At 39.3% G+C, this 17273-nt stretch overlaps 1 protein-coding gene across 6 annotated transcripts in view; it reads right to left on the bottom strand.

Moving 5' to 3' along the window:
• The window catches only part of TNRC6C (trinucleotide repeat containing adaptor 6C), a 109820-nt gene that overhangs the window by 29115 nt on the left and 63432 nt on the right, over nucleotides 1-17273 (bottom strand). For 5 of the 6 annotated variants that reach the window (XM_074922299.1, XM_074922294.1, XM_074922296.1 and 2 more), the window contains 3 exons: nucleotides 9351-11936; nucleotides 1543-1752; nucleotides 183-349 (listed from right to left, as the gene is read on the bottom strand). In XM_074922299.1, coding sequence (XP_074778400.1) covers nucleotides 183-349; nucleotides 1543-1752; nucleotides 9351-11936 — 2963 coding nt within the window. The remainder of the gene's footprint in view (nucleotides 1-182; nucleotides 350-1542; nucleotides 1753-9350; nucleotides 11937-17273) is intronic. The other variant, XM_074922295.1, reaches the window with a different exon arrangement.

Below are 17273 nucleotides of genomic sequence, written 5' to 3'. Positions count from 1 at the left end.
CCCCTGGAAACAAGGTAGGCTGTACTTGAACCACTGTAGTGGCAAGCTGTGTTTGTGTTCAGGTGTCAGAGGTTTAATTTAAGAGTTCAGGTGTAACGCAACAGGAAATCTGTAACAACTTATTCTAAAAATGTTATACTAATTCCACTCTTTTCTACACAGTATCCTTATTTTTGTCTTACCTTTTGAAGTCCTTTCTTCGGGGCGTTCCCCCAGGAATTACAGGAGGAGCTGCTCTCTTGTGAAGCAGTATTATTCCACATATCTCCTTCCTCATCTTCCCACTGACTAGTACTGAGATTCACTTCATCCCCACCACTGCCCCAGCCTTCTTGCATAGATTTTGAAGCTGGAGGGAATGAGGCAGAAGAAAAATCTTACTCAATTTCCTTCATATTTTACAGATATATCTTCTTATGCCATATCTAGTATGCTAACATTTGAGTATTTTCAAGAGACATAAAGGTTCATCAAGTAGCTTAATTGGCATTAAAGGGTAAGTACACCTTCTTTGAAGCCAGCAAAAAAGAAAAGTTCTCTGAATATTTTATAGAAAGAAAAAGTCCAGCAACAGCAAGTCTTGCTTTCTCCTGAACAAGTAAGATCTGTAGTCACGGTCATTCCAGTCTCCTAGGAACAAGGAACCAAAAGTATGACCACACACTTGCTATTTTGCTTTCAATGAATCTCATCGGTTTAGCTGCCACATTCTTTCAATGAACAAAACCAAATTTTGAGGTAATTAACAGTCAGAAACTCATTCCCATCTCAGAAGAATGGAATCTGAAAGGAGCACATGGGCTGCAGGGCACCCTTTACATTCAGTGACAAGATTGTGTCACCTCATTCTGTTTTATTCTGTTTACTCTGTTTTTAGGTTTTCTGGGCCTTTTAACTATCTGTCAGTGTAGCAGTTTGCAGAAGCAAAACTTAAAAGATTTCCACAGCCAAAACAGAAGTCTAAAACAAGCACTGTAGCCATTTAGAGATGGGAGGATTTTTATCAAATAACATTAGTTAGGAATCGTGAAGCAGCCAAGTAGTTCAGGATGTTCCTGAACCTGTGAACAGTTTTAGTAGCTGAAGAAGATATCTACTCCCTCAGTTTAACCGAACAGTGAGGTTACGTCATTCTCGTGTGTTGCTTTTCCTATCAGAATCAATCCTGTCTTGACTGAGCTCAGTTGTTTCTCTTCCCAACACAGGTTATTTTAGGCACCTAGGGTAAGTACTATTCACGCTCTTCTGCAGTTTCAGTTTCCTGCATCTCTACTATACTGCTTTCAAAATACACAAAAACACTCCAAATAGTACCTTTAAATTTACTGATTGATGTACTATATTCATTTTTTTGTATGAATTTGGTATCTGGAATATCAACATTTTGAGACAGCTAATGTAGTTTTAAGAATTAAATTATTAAGACAGTCTCTGATTCAAATGCACAGCAAACGAGAAGTGCTGTTTAGAAATAACGTCAGAAACACACACACTTTGCCTTTTTTCCCCAACCTCTTACGGCAGCCACATCCACGCACGTACCTGGTTTGCACAGTGCTGGGGCAGCAGCTGGAGCATTTGTTCTTCCATATGTCCCTGCTGACTCGGCAGGATTATCTCCCCACCCTGTACCACTGCTGGGGGGTTTCCCCCATGCTGAAGTGCCATTATCAACTGCAGCAGAAGGGGATGACGGCTCTCCCCAAGAAGCTTCGGTCTTTGTGTGGACAGTAGGCATTTCTCCCCAGCCTGCTGAAGCAAGGAGAAAGAGAGAAGAACAGTGATGAGAGGAAAGGGGTTTTTTGTCAATAATTTCAAAGACAGACATTTTAATAAAGTGTTATGCTTAAGTATATTTTTAAAAGTATATGCTTAAGCATATTTTTAAAAAATCCCTTTGATTTGGTCTCAGAAGTCTTTTTCTTAATTGAGTATTAAGGCCAAGTTGTCAAGACAGAAGGAGTGTTTTCAGCGTAGCCAGGAGCAGTCAGGCTGCCACAAAAGCACCAGAGCTGGCCCCAAGGGAGCCGTTCCTTACACAGCACACAAACAGGGCTCAGGGAGCACTGGCAGCACTGTGAGCTTTCAGGGGACCAGGACCCAAATCTGTGCTGGGCCTTGCTTCACTGAAAGATTTTAAGCTATTTTAACTGTTTCCAAACTATGAAATGTCTCTTCTCACAACCTACGAGCAAGATATTTGCTTGCTACCACTTTCAACGCAGGTTATATATGATGTATGCATTCCTTAAAGCTTTTATTACAGCTTGTGGTTTGTGTTCCCTACATACCCCTTCATCACTGAGCCTCTACTTTATAATAAATATGATTTTTAAGGAGAACTAGACAAGACTGCAATTAGAATCTACAGTCAAATCGTGAGGAACAGCAGGTAGAAGACATTGTTTTCCAACAGAATATTATTTTGACTCACTGAAAGACGTAAGCTACTATAAAGAAACGGTCTTAGTCTGGCTTGGCTTGAACATAATGCGCTTAAATCCATATGACACCGAATTTAGCACTGAAGTTGAACGTGCCAGAACAGCCATATAGCTTCTGCGTCCTAAAGAACAACATGGACCAACACAGCAAAATTGCAAATTGAATTTAAAACAACTGTTACCTCTTTAAAAAAGTTGTTTCTGAAGAGACAGATTTGGATCATAGATTGAGTTCAAGGTACTTTTTCAAAATATGCAAGACACAGGCAAGAAAACAACATTCTTGCCTAACAGGCAAGAAAACATTTTTACATCTACCCGATATTAACCTATTTTTCTACAGCTACCACAAAAAGCATTCCATTACATGATAACCCAGATCTCAACAAGTACAGCAGAATTCAGTCTGCTTAAAACTGCCACTGTTCATTAGCCTGCTAATTCAGGAATTTGTTCTCTTTTCACTGGAGATGAATATTATTAAGTCCGAGTATTTTATTTCGATCAACTATTGCCCTTCCAAATCTGCAACTTCTGGCAGCTCACAACATGGAACCAGATCCGGTAAGAAAGAAACTTTGTTTTGCTACTGCCCAAAAAAGACTGTAATCTCTGTTTTCAGCCAATTTTTGTAATTTAAGGACTAGATGTCTACTTTGCTGCAGCACTATTCCTTTTCTGCTCCCCAATGCTACTCAGGAAAGGTTTCAAAGAGCAGAAAAGTAACATTTTCTATACAAACTGACACCTAGAGTAGAGAGATGATGGCAAGGCAGTCATCACAGAAGAACTTAATATTAAGAGTGCCTTGAAATACATCAAACTAACTAAGCAATAGTGTTTCACTAAGCAACAATTCTTTGCAGAACTTACCGTCTTCAACAGAATTTCTATTACTAGAAACTGCAGGCAACATACACCACCAATAATAAGTCAAACACTGGCTAGCAGAGAAGAAAATTCCCTTCAAATAGATGGGCTCCTATCTGTCCACCGCTCTAGTGTTACCATATTACATATTTATTTCAGAGTCTGTTTCTTAAAGCAACTGCAGTTCTCTCAGATACTGATAAAAGTACATATGACATAAACCATATCCGAACTAAACCTACATGTCCAGGAACACGTAGCTTAATGGAGCTCCTTCGCTACCAGCAAGATTCACTGTGTTTTAAAACATACTCCTGAAACAACCTAAGATTTCACTGTTTCATTAAACCGATTTCCATCTGAAACAAAAATACTGTGTTCTAAGCTCTATCAACCTATCTTAAATTTCTAGTTATTTTGAAGTGTGTACAGAGAGAAACTCGCAGACACACACATGTATGTATATAATTGAACCTCTTCACATGAGAACTTCCTTGGCGTTGCACCTATGATCAAGATTTCTGCTTGTATCTTTAAGCCAACTTTATTTAAGGAACGCTTTATTTGAATTTCTGCCTCACTACTCAGGAGGCAAACTTGTCAGACAACTGTGTGTATTTAATCATATTGGCATCTGAAAAAGATTAACTGCAGGCAAATGAAACAGAAAACAAAACATCTCCAAAGCACCAACTAGAATACAAATACAGAGAGTGCCAAATACTAATATTTTTCCCTGAGTTCATGCAACCTATACTGGAAACTCTAATTCAATTTATGAAACCAACCTTAAAAAACAACTCATATCTTGAAAAGGCAAAGTGTGCTAGGCTGTAGAAGAGAAACTCAAACTGGTCCTTCTGTTGCTCTTTACTATAAATTCAACAACACTGATTAAAGACCACAGATGTGTAATGTCCAAGTTATTTTGAGTTAAGTGCTTTAAATGCGCTGAGCAGTAAATAATACGGGATTACAAATAATGAGGGAGCCAGCCTTTACTAAAAGAGACTACTCTCAAGAGCATAAAAGCAAATGAAACGCATCAACTCAAAGTTTTCAAAACTACCTTAACAGGTCAAATTAAGCGCAGGAAATTAGTAAATCAAACCTGAAAGCTGTTGGAGAAGTAACTTGTGCACTGCAATAATTAAATGGTACCTGAATTCCAAAGTACTTGTCAATTACAAACCTGTTTTCCTCTCTGTGTTAAGTACCTGCTGTCCTAACGTTACTATCTGTGCTACTTTTTTATGACTCCATATAACTATTTTAGAAACTTTAAAAGGTGAATAAAGTTACATTTTTGAATGAATGATGCAGAATTCTACAGGTGAAAGAAGACAATTACTTTGTATTCTCCAAAGGACTCTCTTTTTAAAACAATGTTTTTCCTCAGTTTTTAAAATAGCCAGTATGCTGCTGGACAGAGATGAAATACCAGTTCAAAGAGTAGTCCCAGCCACTTGCCCCTGCCAGAGTGATGCTTTCTAGTACTATCATATACCTTGCACTACAGGCAGCTCACAAATGGTGTTGCACTGGGTTCAATGAACACAAGAAGCTACTTTTAAGTTCCTTTACACAGCTGTTTGGGAGGAAAACATCTTCAAGGTGGTCTCAAAATCTGAACCTCCCTAACATTTCCAAAAATTCTGCTCAGAGAGAACTTACTATTTTCTTTAAGAAAATAATATGCATTTAGGCTTTCCTGCGAAAAATCACCATGCCTTAAAAACCACCCAGATTTGCATGAATGCTGTTTTGCAACAGAATGAGCTTCGTTAAAGGGTTCTTTGGCAAGAAAGTGAGGTTTTAATAGTGAAGTTTTTAAACACTGTTAGAATTGCAAGAAACAAAAAGATCACAGTGAGTAATAAACATGGACACATTGGCAGAGCTTTGTTTTATAGAAATAAAAACATAATTAACATTGGGCCACAGCCAACAGGAAATCCTCAAGGGAAAGTGAAATGTTAACTAAGCTGTGGCAGGATGCAGTTGTTTTCCCTCAAAATAACCCTATAGCCATTTGGATGGCAGAAATTGTTTTCCTTGAAGCTGTTTGGTCCGTGACAAATAGCAGAGCATATGACTACGAGGCAGGCAAACCTTAATATTAGTATCTTATGCAGATGAAAAAGGAAGAAATTAGGAAGAAAATATATTGTTTACTAAATCGTCACTAGTTAACAGAAAATAAATGGGGTGGGGTGGGGGGGGGGGTGAAAGGGAGGGTTATTTTAAGAGTCACCTGTAACACTTAACCTTTAAAGACTTAATTTTCTGAAAGGTATTTCAATTCATGCAGTGGAGTTCAATGCCTTCTTATATCGCTCAGCATTAGGGAAGCTCTCATTCGGCTTTCAGCAATGAGATCAACTTCATGTGAAAACAGAGGGCAGGTTTCTCAGTACCACCTGGCTGTCCCCCAGATTTTGGCTGTTTAGAGGGCTGAGCACCCACAACAGGAATTTAGATATTTCCATGAGCATCCTAAAGGAGCTCAAAGCTGATCTGGTTTCAAATCCACTCTGATGCAAGTTAAAAGTAAGGAAAACACATCACTTGCATTCTCCGTTTCACATAAATTACACACTATGAATGACACTTAAGGTGCCACTGAGACAATGGCACAGGATTATAAAAGGAACAGAGACACTTTCAGAGTTCAGGCAGGGTTCAGTTTTTAACAGCTTACGCTCCTTGCTCTCTAGGAACCACAAAGACCTTAATTTTCTACCTAAAATCTCCATAAGGAAGCCTACACTGTCTTTTGTTGATTCTTTTCTCAGCTGGAGGATAGGTGGTTGGAACCCTGCCAGGCTCTACCTAATGAGAACAGGACAGCATCAAGCCCACTCCTCAGCATTTGGTGGAAGGATCTGATCCGTTTGAGATCCAAAAATCTCTCTTTTAATCATCCCTGTTTGCATAATCTTTTCTCACTTCTTATTCCCCCGCATCGAAGTTGCAAGAGTTAAAAGTGCTAGTAAGAATTATGCACAAGTAATTTAGATAAAAGTTGAATCTAAATCAAAACAACTAGCTTTCTGCTCTTCTTTCTAAATAACTCACCAGTGGTTTGGAAGCAAGCTCCTATAACCAGAAAGGACAACATTTATCACATTATCTATCCCCCTCCTTTTTTTTTTTTTTTTTTCAACAGAAGAAACCCCTTAGAATATCATGCATTTTTATCAAGTGTGCACCAACATCTGTTTCCCATCCATAGTTTTAAAGTTCTGTATTCAAAGAATTTTTAGAACTTCTGGGGATGGGCGACAACTTGAATAACAAGACTGTAACTTGGCCTCCATTTCTAAACTAATGTAGTATAAACTTAAAACCCAAGAGGGACTGCTGCTCCTTTGGGAACAGCCAACTAGTGCTGTACAGCAAAATTAAAATCCACTTGTTTGCTTTCAGGATACGTGACTCTGCTGTCTTACAGCTACACCACACTTCCCTACTTATACAGGAACAGAATCCATAATTCCTTATTGATATTCCCTGAATAACTGGGAATCACAAAAATGATTGGCAAAGCACATTATGACCCGTGCAGAAGGCAAAATGCCAGTGGTAACTGCTTAGTTCAACAGCTGTAATATTTTAGATTAACCTTTAACCTGTGCCCTATGGCACAGCCTTTAATTATTCATGGCAATATTGTACATGGAAAACAACTGTTGTTGGATGAAATTTGGTTGTGGATTACAGAAGTCTCCTGGCTATAGGATTCTTGTCTCCCTTATTGTTGGCTATGCATTTCCATCCTCTACAGGACAGGGAACTGGAGTAAAAACCAAGGAGGTTAAACAGCATGACAACAAACTGCAAGCCCATGTCTGTCATAGGAAAGCTGTTCATTACTTGCTTCTCATCTTTTCACTGTCCCAAATGGGACACAATTTGTTGATGTTTTAAACCTGCGTAAATTTCCACAAAGACCAGCAGGATATATTGCTCTGCAGCTGCTATGTGCTGTATGCAGTCTCAAAAACTGGTCTCCTACACTCTGAATGGGGAAGCTAGTACATGTCATTTTAAATGACATTTTCTGTTCTCTGTAAGATAAGCACAAGACTAGTCCCTCTCAAACAGTCAAAATTAAAGATGGGCGCAACACATAAAGACACAGGGGACTGTCCCTAGCTTCCATTAGACAATAATTCTTCAAAATATTTCCATGTATGGCCTTTATATCTGTATCTATGTACACAACTGCAAGCATATGTAAGCAAAAATACACCACAAAAGACCTAACTTATGCCCTCTATAACTAGATCTAAATTTTAATATCAGAACTGCATTTTAAATTGTCTTCACTATCACTCAGTTCACCCTCTTTCTTGCACTCTGTCTTAAGTACATTCCAAGAGCTGTTTTTGCTTCTAGTATCTTTAGAATATTTCTAATTAACGTTTTTGCAAGATGCACAATAGTGTCATTTTAATCTAGTCAGCTTCAGTGGATGGTTACAAATTAATAAGCAGTTCTCTGACTGCATAAACATATTACTTCAAAGAAACTCTTCCTTTGCTAACATCTATTCTCCAGAGGAATCACTGTAGATGAACACCAGTTTTTAAATTCCATTTCCAAAACCTGAAGGACTCAAAACATAAGTTTTTCTCTGCAAGGTGTTAGATTATTTGAATAGCATTAACAATGCACTGCTGTATATGAACAGTTTTACAAGCACCAATGTCACCATCCAAAAATCAGCCTAATGAAAAAAAACACCCAATACCCCAACCAAAAACCAACCAAAACCCCACTATCATGGTATCTCCAATACAATTCAGAAATTGAATTGTCAGTTTCATAAGTTTTAAATATGGATGAAATAAGTTAAATGTAAACAAACTATAGATCATGTATGTCGGACTGACCAAGTACAAACCTATTTAAAGATTTATCTTTCTGCAGCACATGTTATTTTATCAAAATATGATACTCTCGACTGTTAAAATACTTGACCAGAGTAGGGAACATGAGCCTACTTATACACAGACATTACAGTAAGTTTCAATTATTTCAAAACATCAAAGAGAAAAATGATGGAAATAGGAGAAGTAGAACAAATCCCACTTGGAAAAAACCATGGTTAAAAATTCAATATTTAGCCATGACCAAGACGAAACAAAAACTTGGAGACAAAAATCAGATTAAGAATTTCAAAGAGCACTGTAAGATCAGATTTATTCTGAGAAGTCTGTGGTCACGATATAGAGCAGGGCTGCTACTAGGGGCTTCTATTTAAATACCTCCTCCCCTAGGCGTTTTTCTAATTTTTTTCTGCATTTTTATTCCTTGCTGCTTGTCTACAACTGTACCTTGTCTACAACTGTACCTTGTCTTTGAATTGAAAAATTCCTAGATGCCTAAAAACTTGTCTTTGGAACGTAGCTAAAGCTAGAATAACTTCTCCCAGCCACTCTGAATAGTAACATCTTTAATCAGTCCAGCTTTATGAGAATCACATACAAGTGCAGGATACTACCTGTTGCTTGAGACCTGAAGTATGGAAGAGAACCATTTCTTCATAAAAGGCAACAAACAGAAAACAGAGAAACAGCAACAGCCTAGATTCATGCAACCGTTAAAAAACACGTTGCCAAGAGATATGGCTGCAGAAAAGAAACAGATGCATGCTGTCTAAACAAGAACAAAGACTGAGCAGTGGTAACAGAAGACAAATAAGAGAAAAAAGGTTAGTAAAAAGACCCCAACTCTCAAATGGTTGAAATAAAAGAAGGTGTTAAAGAACTGTTGAAAAGCTGACAAAATATATAGGGATCAACAACCTATTTGAGCCTTTCTTAGATTCACTTGGACAGCTTGTGTCAGGTTCCATGGGTTCTGTCCTCAAGACAAGATTTTAACACTGCTTCACAGTAAATGAATAAACTTATCCTGTGACATAGATAGATGTTTTCTACATTTAATGTGTAACTACACACTGATCAGACCAGACAGCATTCAGTAATGAGTACTGGTATAAAGTATCTTATAAAACTATTTTCCTACCTGGACCAAGCAGCGGGGACCGGTTCGGCTGGGCACTTGACTGGTGCGATGGCTGAGGTTCAACCATATTTGTGTTGATAATGGTGCTAGTGGTGGTGGTATTGGTTGTGGTACTGCTCTGAATTATAGGATTATTTCTATCCCACATGTTTACAGTCTTGTTGTTGTTGTAATTTGGGTCGCCCCAAGCTGAGGTACCATCATCGATTTCCATCTTGCGGCGAATGGACGGTGGAGATGGCTCTTCCCAGCCAGTTGCCTCACAGTTCTCTTTTTGTTTGGCTGGCACTGGCCCACCAACCCACCCTGACCCCGTCTGTTTTACAGAAGCAGCTCCTCCCCAGTTACTCACATTGTTGTCCTGGGGTTTATTAGCCCAATTTTGTTGGGGGCCTGGCTTTAAAGATTCCCCCCAACTTGTACCTGTATTAGCCTTGCTGTTTGTGCCATTTCCCCACCCACTGGTCCCAGACCTTGTGGAATCATTCCAACCAGACCCTGATCTATTGTCAGAATCCCATCCAGATCCATTCTTCTTCCCCTCACCCAAGTGTCCAGGAACAGATGATGAATCTGTCCAATCTCCACCTCCTGAAGTCCAGCTTGGATTTGATTTCTGTCCATCTGCCCAGTTTTGAGATTTGGGTTTCTGAGGTTCACCCCAGGTAGGTGATTTGTCCTCCTGATTTGCGGTCCCACTCCAAGCGTGGCCGCTTTTGGCAGCAGCAGCATTATTAACAGTAGTAGAGCTTGCTGACTCTCCCCATCCCCCTGGGCCATTTGGTGCTTTGTTGTTATTGTCTCCCCAACCTGTATTTGTTGGAACAGCTGCTGGTGGAGAGTTGACCCACCCAGATACTGAAGAGGTATTTGTACTGTTCATGATGGACCCATCGTTCTTCCCCCCTGAGTTTGAAGATTGAGTAGCTGCACAACCCCAGGCCTCTGTTCCATTGTCATTCTTTCGTTCAGACCTTGGGGACTCTTCAAATTCCCAGGCAGTGTTTTGCTTTACAGGGGTCTGTCCCCACCCTGTATTGGACAGGACCCTGGGGTCAAGGTCATTTCTTGGTAACTGAACTTGCCCTTGGTCTATCATCCCTTTGTCTCTCCTCCTGCCCTCTCCAGCCCCTTCCCTCCCAGTACTGCCTTCATTTTGACTCCCACCGCTGTCGTTACTTCCTTCACTAGCTGTGGTGCCAGATGCTGCAGCTTTGGCCCAAGAGTTTATTTGTTCGCTGCCCTGCTGCATGGCAGGATTCGGACTGGTAACACTAGAGCTATCCCACCCTGTTGATCCTTTCCCGTTGATGTCGCTATTGGAATGCTGGTTTGGGGCCTTGCCCCATTCACCGTTCACACCGTTGCTGGTGTTACGGTTGGGGTGGCCCCAAGCTCCAGAATGCATACTACCACTGTTGCCACTGCCCCTGCCCCACGCTAGTACCCCAGGACCTGAAGGAGGCCCCGAATCCCATGCGCTTGCTCCGTTTCCTTCCTTTTGCACAGCACTGCTGGATCCATTTTGTTTAGCACTTAATGCTGAGTTCACAGTGTCTCCATTCCCCTGACTGAACCCAGAATTGCTGTTTCCTGTGGCAGGACTACCTGGGGACATCCCCCACACTGAACTGCCCATTCCTTCACCACTGCCCCCGCTGACTTGAGAAACTGATGTTCCATTAGCACCAGGAAGGCCTTGCAGGTGGGGCGGGATGATGGCCCCCATACCAACAGCCATCCCCCAGTTCGGCAGTCCATTTGTCTGCATTGCATTGATAGGGTTTGGTGAAGAGTTCATGGGGTTAGTGTTATTTGGTCCATCAGTGTTAAGGTTCTGAGGTTGTACGCTGAAAGACACATTCTGAGAAGTGGACGTTTGTGGTTCTGTGCTCTCTTGCGGCAGCAAGTTTCCCCAAGCACCTAAGGTGCCTGTTGGGTTCCCATTCTGGTTGCCCATGTTCTGACCTATGGCACTGACTGGACTGCAAATACTGGAAGGGTTGCCTGCTCCCACAGTTCCTTCATGTCCAAGTACAGGCCAGGCAGCCGGATTGGCATTAGGGTTAAGGTTAAGATTAATGCCAGCATTCGAGTTGGAAGCACCCCAGCAGTTCTGACTTCTACCATCTCCCATCATGTTGTCCATCTTTCCATCCCCACCACTGGCAGAGCAGTGAGCTAGGCCAGAGCTGGAGCCCGCAGCCACACCCCACACTCTGGCCGAGTTGCCGTTACCATTTGCTCCACCAGCTCCAAGGGCACTCTGGTTAGAAGTGCTTTGGACGAGTGCTCCGTTGGCGCCATTATTGCCATTAGTTTTCTTTGTATGTCCAGTGAAGTTGCCTTGGGCACTCCCTGTAGCCATGCTACTGTTCTCTGAGCCACAGTTGGAGGCAGAGTCAGTGTCTGTAGTACATTCTGAGGCAGACTCAGTCTCAGCTCCGGTAATGGAAGGCCACGCTTCCTTGTCAGTCCTGTCTATTATCACTTTATCCCAGCTGCAGTTGCCTTCACTCCTGAAAGCGGGCTGCTGTCCCCAGTGGGAATTCTCATAATGGTCTCCCAATCCACTGTGGCTGAGATCTGAAAGGATCCAACAAGTTTAAAAATGAGTCCACTGTTCAACCACTGCAAAAGCCCTCTATTAAGTGCTATTTTACATTGCTAGTTACAACACTGCATTCTTCTAAAATTTAGAGTACATTCTCTAACATAACACAGCAATTTTCCTCACTACAATAAAGCAAGATGCTCGTATTTAGGGTTTTTTTTGTGTTTTTTCTTTTTTCTTTTTTTTTTAATCTGGTGAAACTCTCAATTAAAATAATGGAACAATTCAGTTTTAGAACAGTAACAAAAGTGTTTTGTATCCCTTAGTATACTAGTAAAAACAATAAGCAGGCAATAAATAAGGATAGCAAATGCACTAATCTATGTGAAAAATCTAAAAAGCAAATTTGGAAAAAAATGCAGAAGAGTATGTAGCAGACTCTTACCATTTGTTTTGAGTCAATTCTCATTCTTCAGAGAAACACAAAGAAAGAGCATCCAATAAAAAATTTATCTTCCTGTCATTAGATACTACATACACACGCATGTCACAATTAAACACACTAAATTTATACTGCATTTAGGTTTTCAACCCTTCCTGTAAATAAACAAATACCGACACCAGCTTTACTATCCAGTGTCAATTATTTAAACACCACTACTGCAACTTACGTTTTAGCAGAGAACTTGGGCATTTCTAAGTAACAGAAAGTTTGATCAAGAAACTTCTCTCTTAAAGGATTCACATGTGGTTTAAACATTCTTTTGTGCTTCCACATACAGTTCAGTTTCCCCCCCTAACCAATGAAAATCAACATGTTGCACAGATACTCAGAAGACAATCTTTTCAGAGCACTGCCCACATCCTCAAACATATACGCTAAATCAAAAAATAAAACAAAAACTATTCAGTATCTAATTGCTTGCTTAAAAGGTTAAACTGAAAGACACGCTTCTCATGCTAAGAATTCAAGTTTAGTTCAAGTTTTTGCATTTAATTTCCATCCTGACTGCTCTCTACAAGATTTCTAGTACAGATTACTCCTTTTAGTTTCTGCTGATGGGAATTTTATAGGAAGTAATTCAGTCTGATCCTAGGAATACATACTAGAGATGATCTGCAGAAAGTTCCTCTTAACTGGTTGTCTAAATAAGGGAGAAAACTGCATATACTTAAGTTATAAATTTTGGATATAAATTATTTTTATTTGCTGTAAATCTGCAGAATCATGAGTTTCATTTTTTATTATTTGAATAAGAGTTATTTTGTGGGGGAAATGGATCTAACAAATCTCCCAAGTAAGCTGTTAACGGTGGATGCCTAATATCCATTAATTTATATCACAAATAGTTTGGTGTGATTAGCTCCTCTAATCTGCCAATTAGAGGTGTTCTAATACTGAAAAAAATTGTTCCAAGAATGAGAAAAAGCTTTCTCTCTCTTTGACAAAGTAGCCTTCTTCACACATTTCACCTGTAGCTCTTCAAGAAAGAGGGAGAATTTCTGGGTTGCCTCATGAAGATTTATCAAGATGAAGAAAGAACACAATAACGCAGGACAGATTGCCCTTTTTTTTTTTCTTTTTTTTTTTTTTTTAATTTAAATCAATTGAGGCAAAAGTATAGATGTTGGAGAAAGAAAGGGAAAAAATAGTCTTAGCTCATCACCTGTCTTCTCATGACGCCAGAAAAAGCTTAAGAGCTAAATAATTGATGTGCATATGACAAATCCGAAAGAGAATGTGAAAGGAGCCACTTGGATTTACGTGCATTCTCTCCCATATGTGCAGTTGCGAGAAAGGAAGAAAACATCTAAAGACAACTGGTTACATTACAGAGCTAAGGAAGCAGGTTGAAAATTTACCTGATAATCTAGGTTTACTACACAGGTGTTAAATAGAGACCAGAGTCCCAGATAAGACATGAAGGGAAAGGAAGACTGTGAAATGACTTAAAAAGGGTCAACAGGGTCAGAAAAATGAGCCAAGCAGCATTCTTAGCAGAGCAGGAATGAACAAAGAAAAAAAAGGCAGCAGCAGGCCAGGCCAGAAGATAAGAAGTTGAAGCAATGAAGGAATCAGATAACAGGAGAGATTTTTTTCCAACACTGTGGGTGGTGAGATTCAGCACTGCATTTCAGACATGACAGAAAGATTTAAAAGTGGCTTGAAATACACTGTTCCAATAAAAAGGTCTTGTCAAAGCCAAAACCTAAGCTACATGTGCAAGTGCCTGGGAGAACGATGGTGCTGCCCAAGGCAAGTCAGTCTCTGTGCAGGGCAGGTTTGTGAAGAAAGGATCAAGAGCACAGTGCAAGACATCTCAATGCTCACAAAAATGGCACCAAGACCTACAAGATGAGATGAAAGGGAGTTGCTTGTTTAATCATTTCTTTTGCTTTCTCCTCTCCCCTAAAGATGATGGTTAAAGCAATGCTCAAGTTTGAGAGCACTTAGACAACAGAAAGTAAAGGGAAGGGGTGGGAATGGAAGAGGAAGATGACAAAACAGCTTAGAAAGATTCCTGAGAGTAGGCAGCAAAATGGTTCATTAAATAAGATACTAGGATTTTGAAGAGCAGTCAGAGAAACAAGAAAAAAATAGTTATGAGGGGGAAGAACTACAAAAATCAAGAGATGTCCACACTAAATGTAGAAAATGGCCAAGTGCCTTAGCTTGGATAAGCACATCTACCCCAAAGAGTATCAAGTATGTTCAGCTTGGAAGCAGCACACACGCAGCTCAAACCCTTTCGTGCCTTTTTTTGCAACTCCACAGTTACTCCCTTTCATGTACCATCAGCATAGTTCCTCTTACTGAGGTTCAGATTATGCCCTCAGCAATAACCACTGACTAATCTGAAAGTGGTTACTTTGATAGGGATTACAATAATTCCATGTAGGTGACATAAAATAAGCAAGCCCTCTCTTGAGCAGCAGTGTACCCGTGTTGCGCCTTCCCTGTTCTGGAGTCAGTGGGACCATGCTGGTACCTTTCAAAAGTCATAGATTCAAAAAAAGAGCAAAACCAGATCTGCAATAACTTCACAGTGTCCAAATATTTACTGGAACAATTGGTTCTAACACTAAAGGCTGCTGCTATAAAGCCTGTAAGAAACAGGACAGATAAAATAAAGAGAATGAGAGAATGGGGGGGGGGGGGGGGGGGGGGGGGGGGGGGGGGGGGGGAAATCACAAAATAAACAGAAAGCTGCAAAAACTGTGACTTTGCTGCTGGACAAACATAACAGTTTGAGTACAGAACTGATGCTGAAAAGAGTAATTTTAATATTCTTGTCTAAAAGCAAATAACCAAAATACATTTCTCCATTTCCTCTAGACTGAGTTAATTCCTATAAATTAAATAACCAGTAGCACACTCCTACTTAATCCACAAGGACTTTAAACATTTAAGAAAAATAATGAAAGCAAAATATTTTATATGATTAAATATAGATTTTTTTGTTTGTTTTTCTTTTTAACACAGATTTCCTCCAACTTTCTAGGAAATCAACTCTTCACAGAAATTGTGAATATTTTCTTTTCAAAGCTGTTAAGACTGAAATGGGAAACCTATTAAAAAATTCTTAAGAATCAGTTCCTCTTTATTTATGCAAAGATCAGAAATAAAAGCACTGCAGTCCAGCAGAAGCATTTCTATCCTTCCTCCGTGAACTCAGCAAAGATTTTAAACAAAGCATCAGGAACAGGAGCCACGGGTATTTTACATTAGCCAATCCTAGTGCTGGTACACTGCAAAGTGAAATAACTTTTAAATTAATACTTTGTGTTTGAAAATCTTAAATATTCATCTTTTATAAAAGAACTTATGATTCCCTTGATTAACAAAATGTCTTCAGCAATCAGGAAGTAAAAATTAATCTAATACCACGAATAACAGCTCAAATTTGTTTTAAACAAACATAACTTCTATCAAACTGTAATCATATATGCTACCTGAAAAAAGCACAGCCTAGATCAGTGTTACCAATAAGCATGAGGGTTTGGTTGTGTTTATAAATGATATCCTTAATGGGATGGGAGGAGACTGCTGGTGTTATTACATACTGTACCCAACATACTTTACCAACTTCAGTTTAGCACTTATTAAAAATAGAAAACATTTTTGGCTATGTTTGATAATGAATATGAATAATTAGTTGCAAAATCAGTTTTAATGTTTAGACAGATTACAAATGTAAAGTATGAGTGGAGTGAAAGGGGCAAAGCTCTTGCATGCATTTCTTAGAAAAGCAAAATACTTTGCCTGCACAAGCAGTTCACTCAAAAACTTCAGTCCATCTCCTCTGAAAATGTAATTTACAATAATATTATTTCTTTTCATTTTTATTCAGCTGAGTTAAAAGTAACTGTAACCTCCATTGCAGTAATTAGTTCAAATGCTGCGCAGTAGAATTATGTACCCTGAACTATAATATAACACTCAGCTGATTTAGGAACCGAAGTATGGAGAAGGCACAAAGAGGCAAAACTTGGGATAAACTTTTAATGAAAACCACATTATTACTAAGTTTTGCTCATCCAATTTTAAATCAGATCTACTTGTGAGTCCCTCTCTTATTACTAGTTTTATTTTTCAGTTCATGTTAGTCAGCGTAACAACCACCAGATTCATTGGCTCGCCCTGTCCTGCCCAAAGGACAGATTACAGACAACATTGTTCTTCGCCTTGACATGCAGAAGAGAGAAAAATCCTAAAAGCCAGTGACAGTCCTACTGGGGATTTTTACTTGTCACACAAAGGTTAGTGATTCTGAGTGGGAAGTTGAGAAAAAGGGCAAATTACTTTCTCCCCCCAAAAGAAATAGTTTTTAATTCAACACCAGCAGAAGACTATATAAGGAATTTTTCTAAATCTAAATAAAATAGAAATTGCCAGAAAAAATTTTAAGTGCTAGACCAAATGTAGCCTAATTTTATAAGAGAAAAAGATAGCACAAGCATCTATTCTGAAGAACAAAATATAGTAAGTAGAAAATCTGGGAACTTTAGTGCTAATATTTCAGGTTACCTGCTACATCCAGCTTTATGCAAATGCTGAAACAGAGGACAAATTTGAAAACTGTCATCCATCTGAAGGCACTTACAAAGCTAACTTACAAGTCTCAAAGATATTAGGAAGCTGAAATCTTGAATAGCGTACATAATGTGGAAAGACAGAAAAGAGATGGAAGCATTGAATAAAGCAGCTTTATTTATTTTAAAACTAAACCATTGTTAAGTACACAAGTGGAAAAGCCTGTTATCCTGTTTTAATTTTCTGCACTACGACATTAAAATGTAGTTCCTTTGCTCTGATGCTGAAAGCTTTTAAATGCATTAAAACAAGCAAAAACAAACATTCTTCATTA

Source organism: Athene noctua, chromosome 18, assembly GCF_965140245.1.
Source record: "Athene noctua chromosome 18, bAthNoc1.hap1.1, whole genome shotgun sequence".
NCBI classification, from domain to species: domain Eukaryota; kingdom Metazoa; phylum Chordata; class Aves; order Strigiformes; family Strigidae; genus Athene; species Athene noctua.
This window is presented reverse-complemented; position numbering and strand designations above follow the sequence as displayed.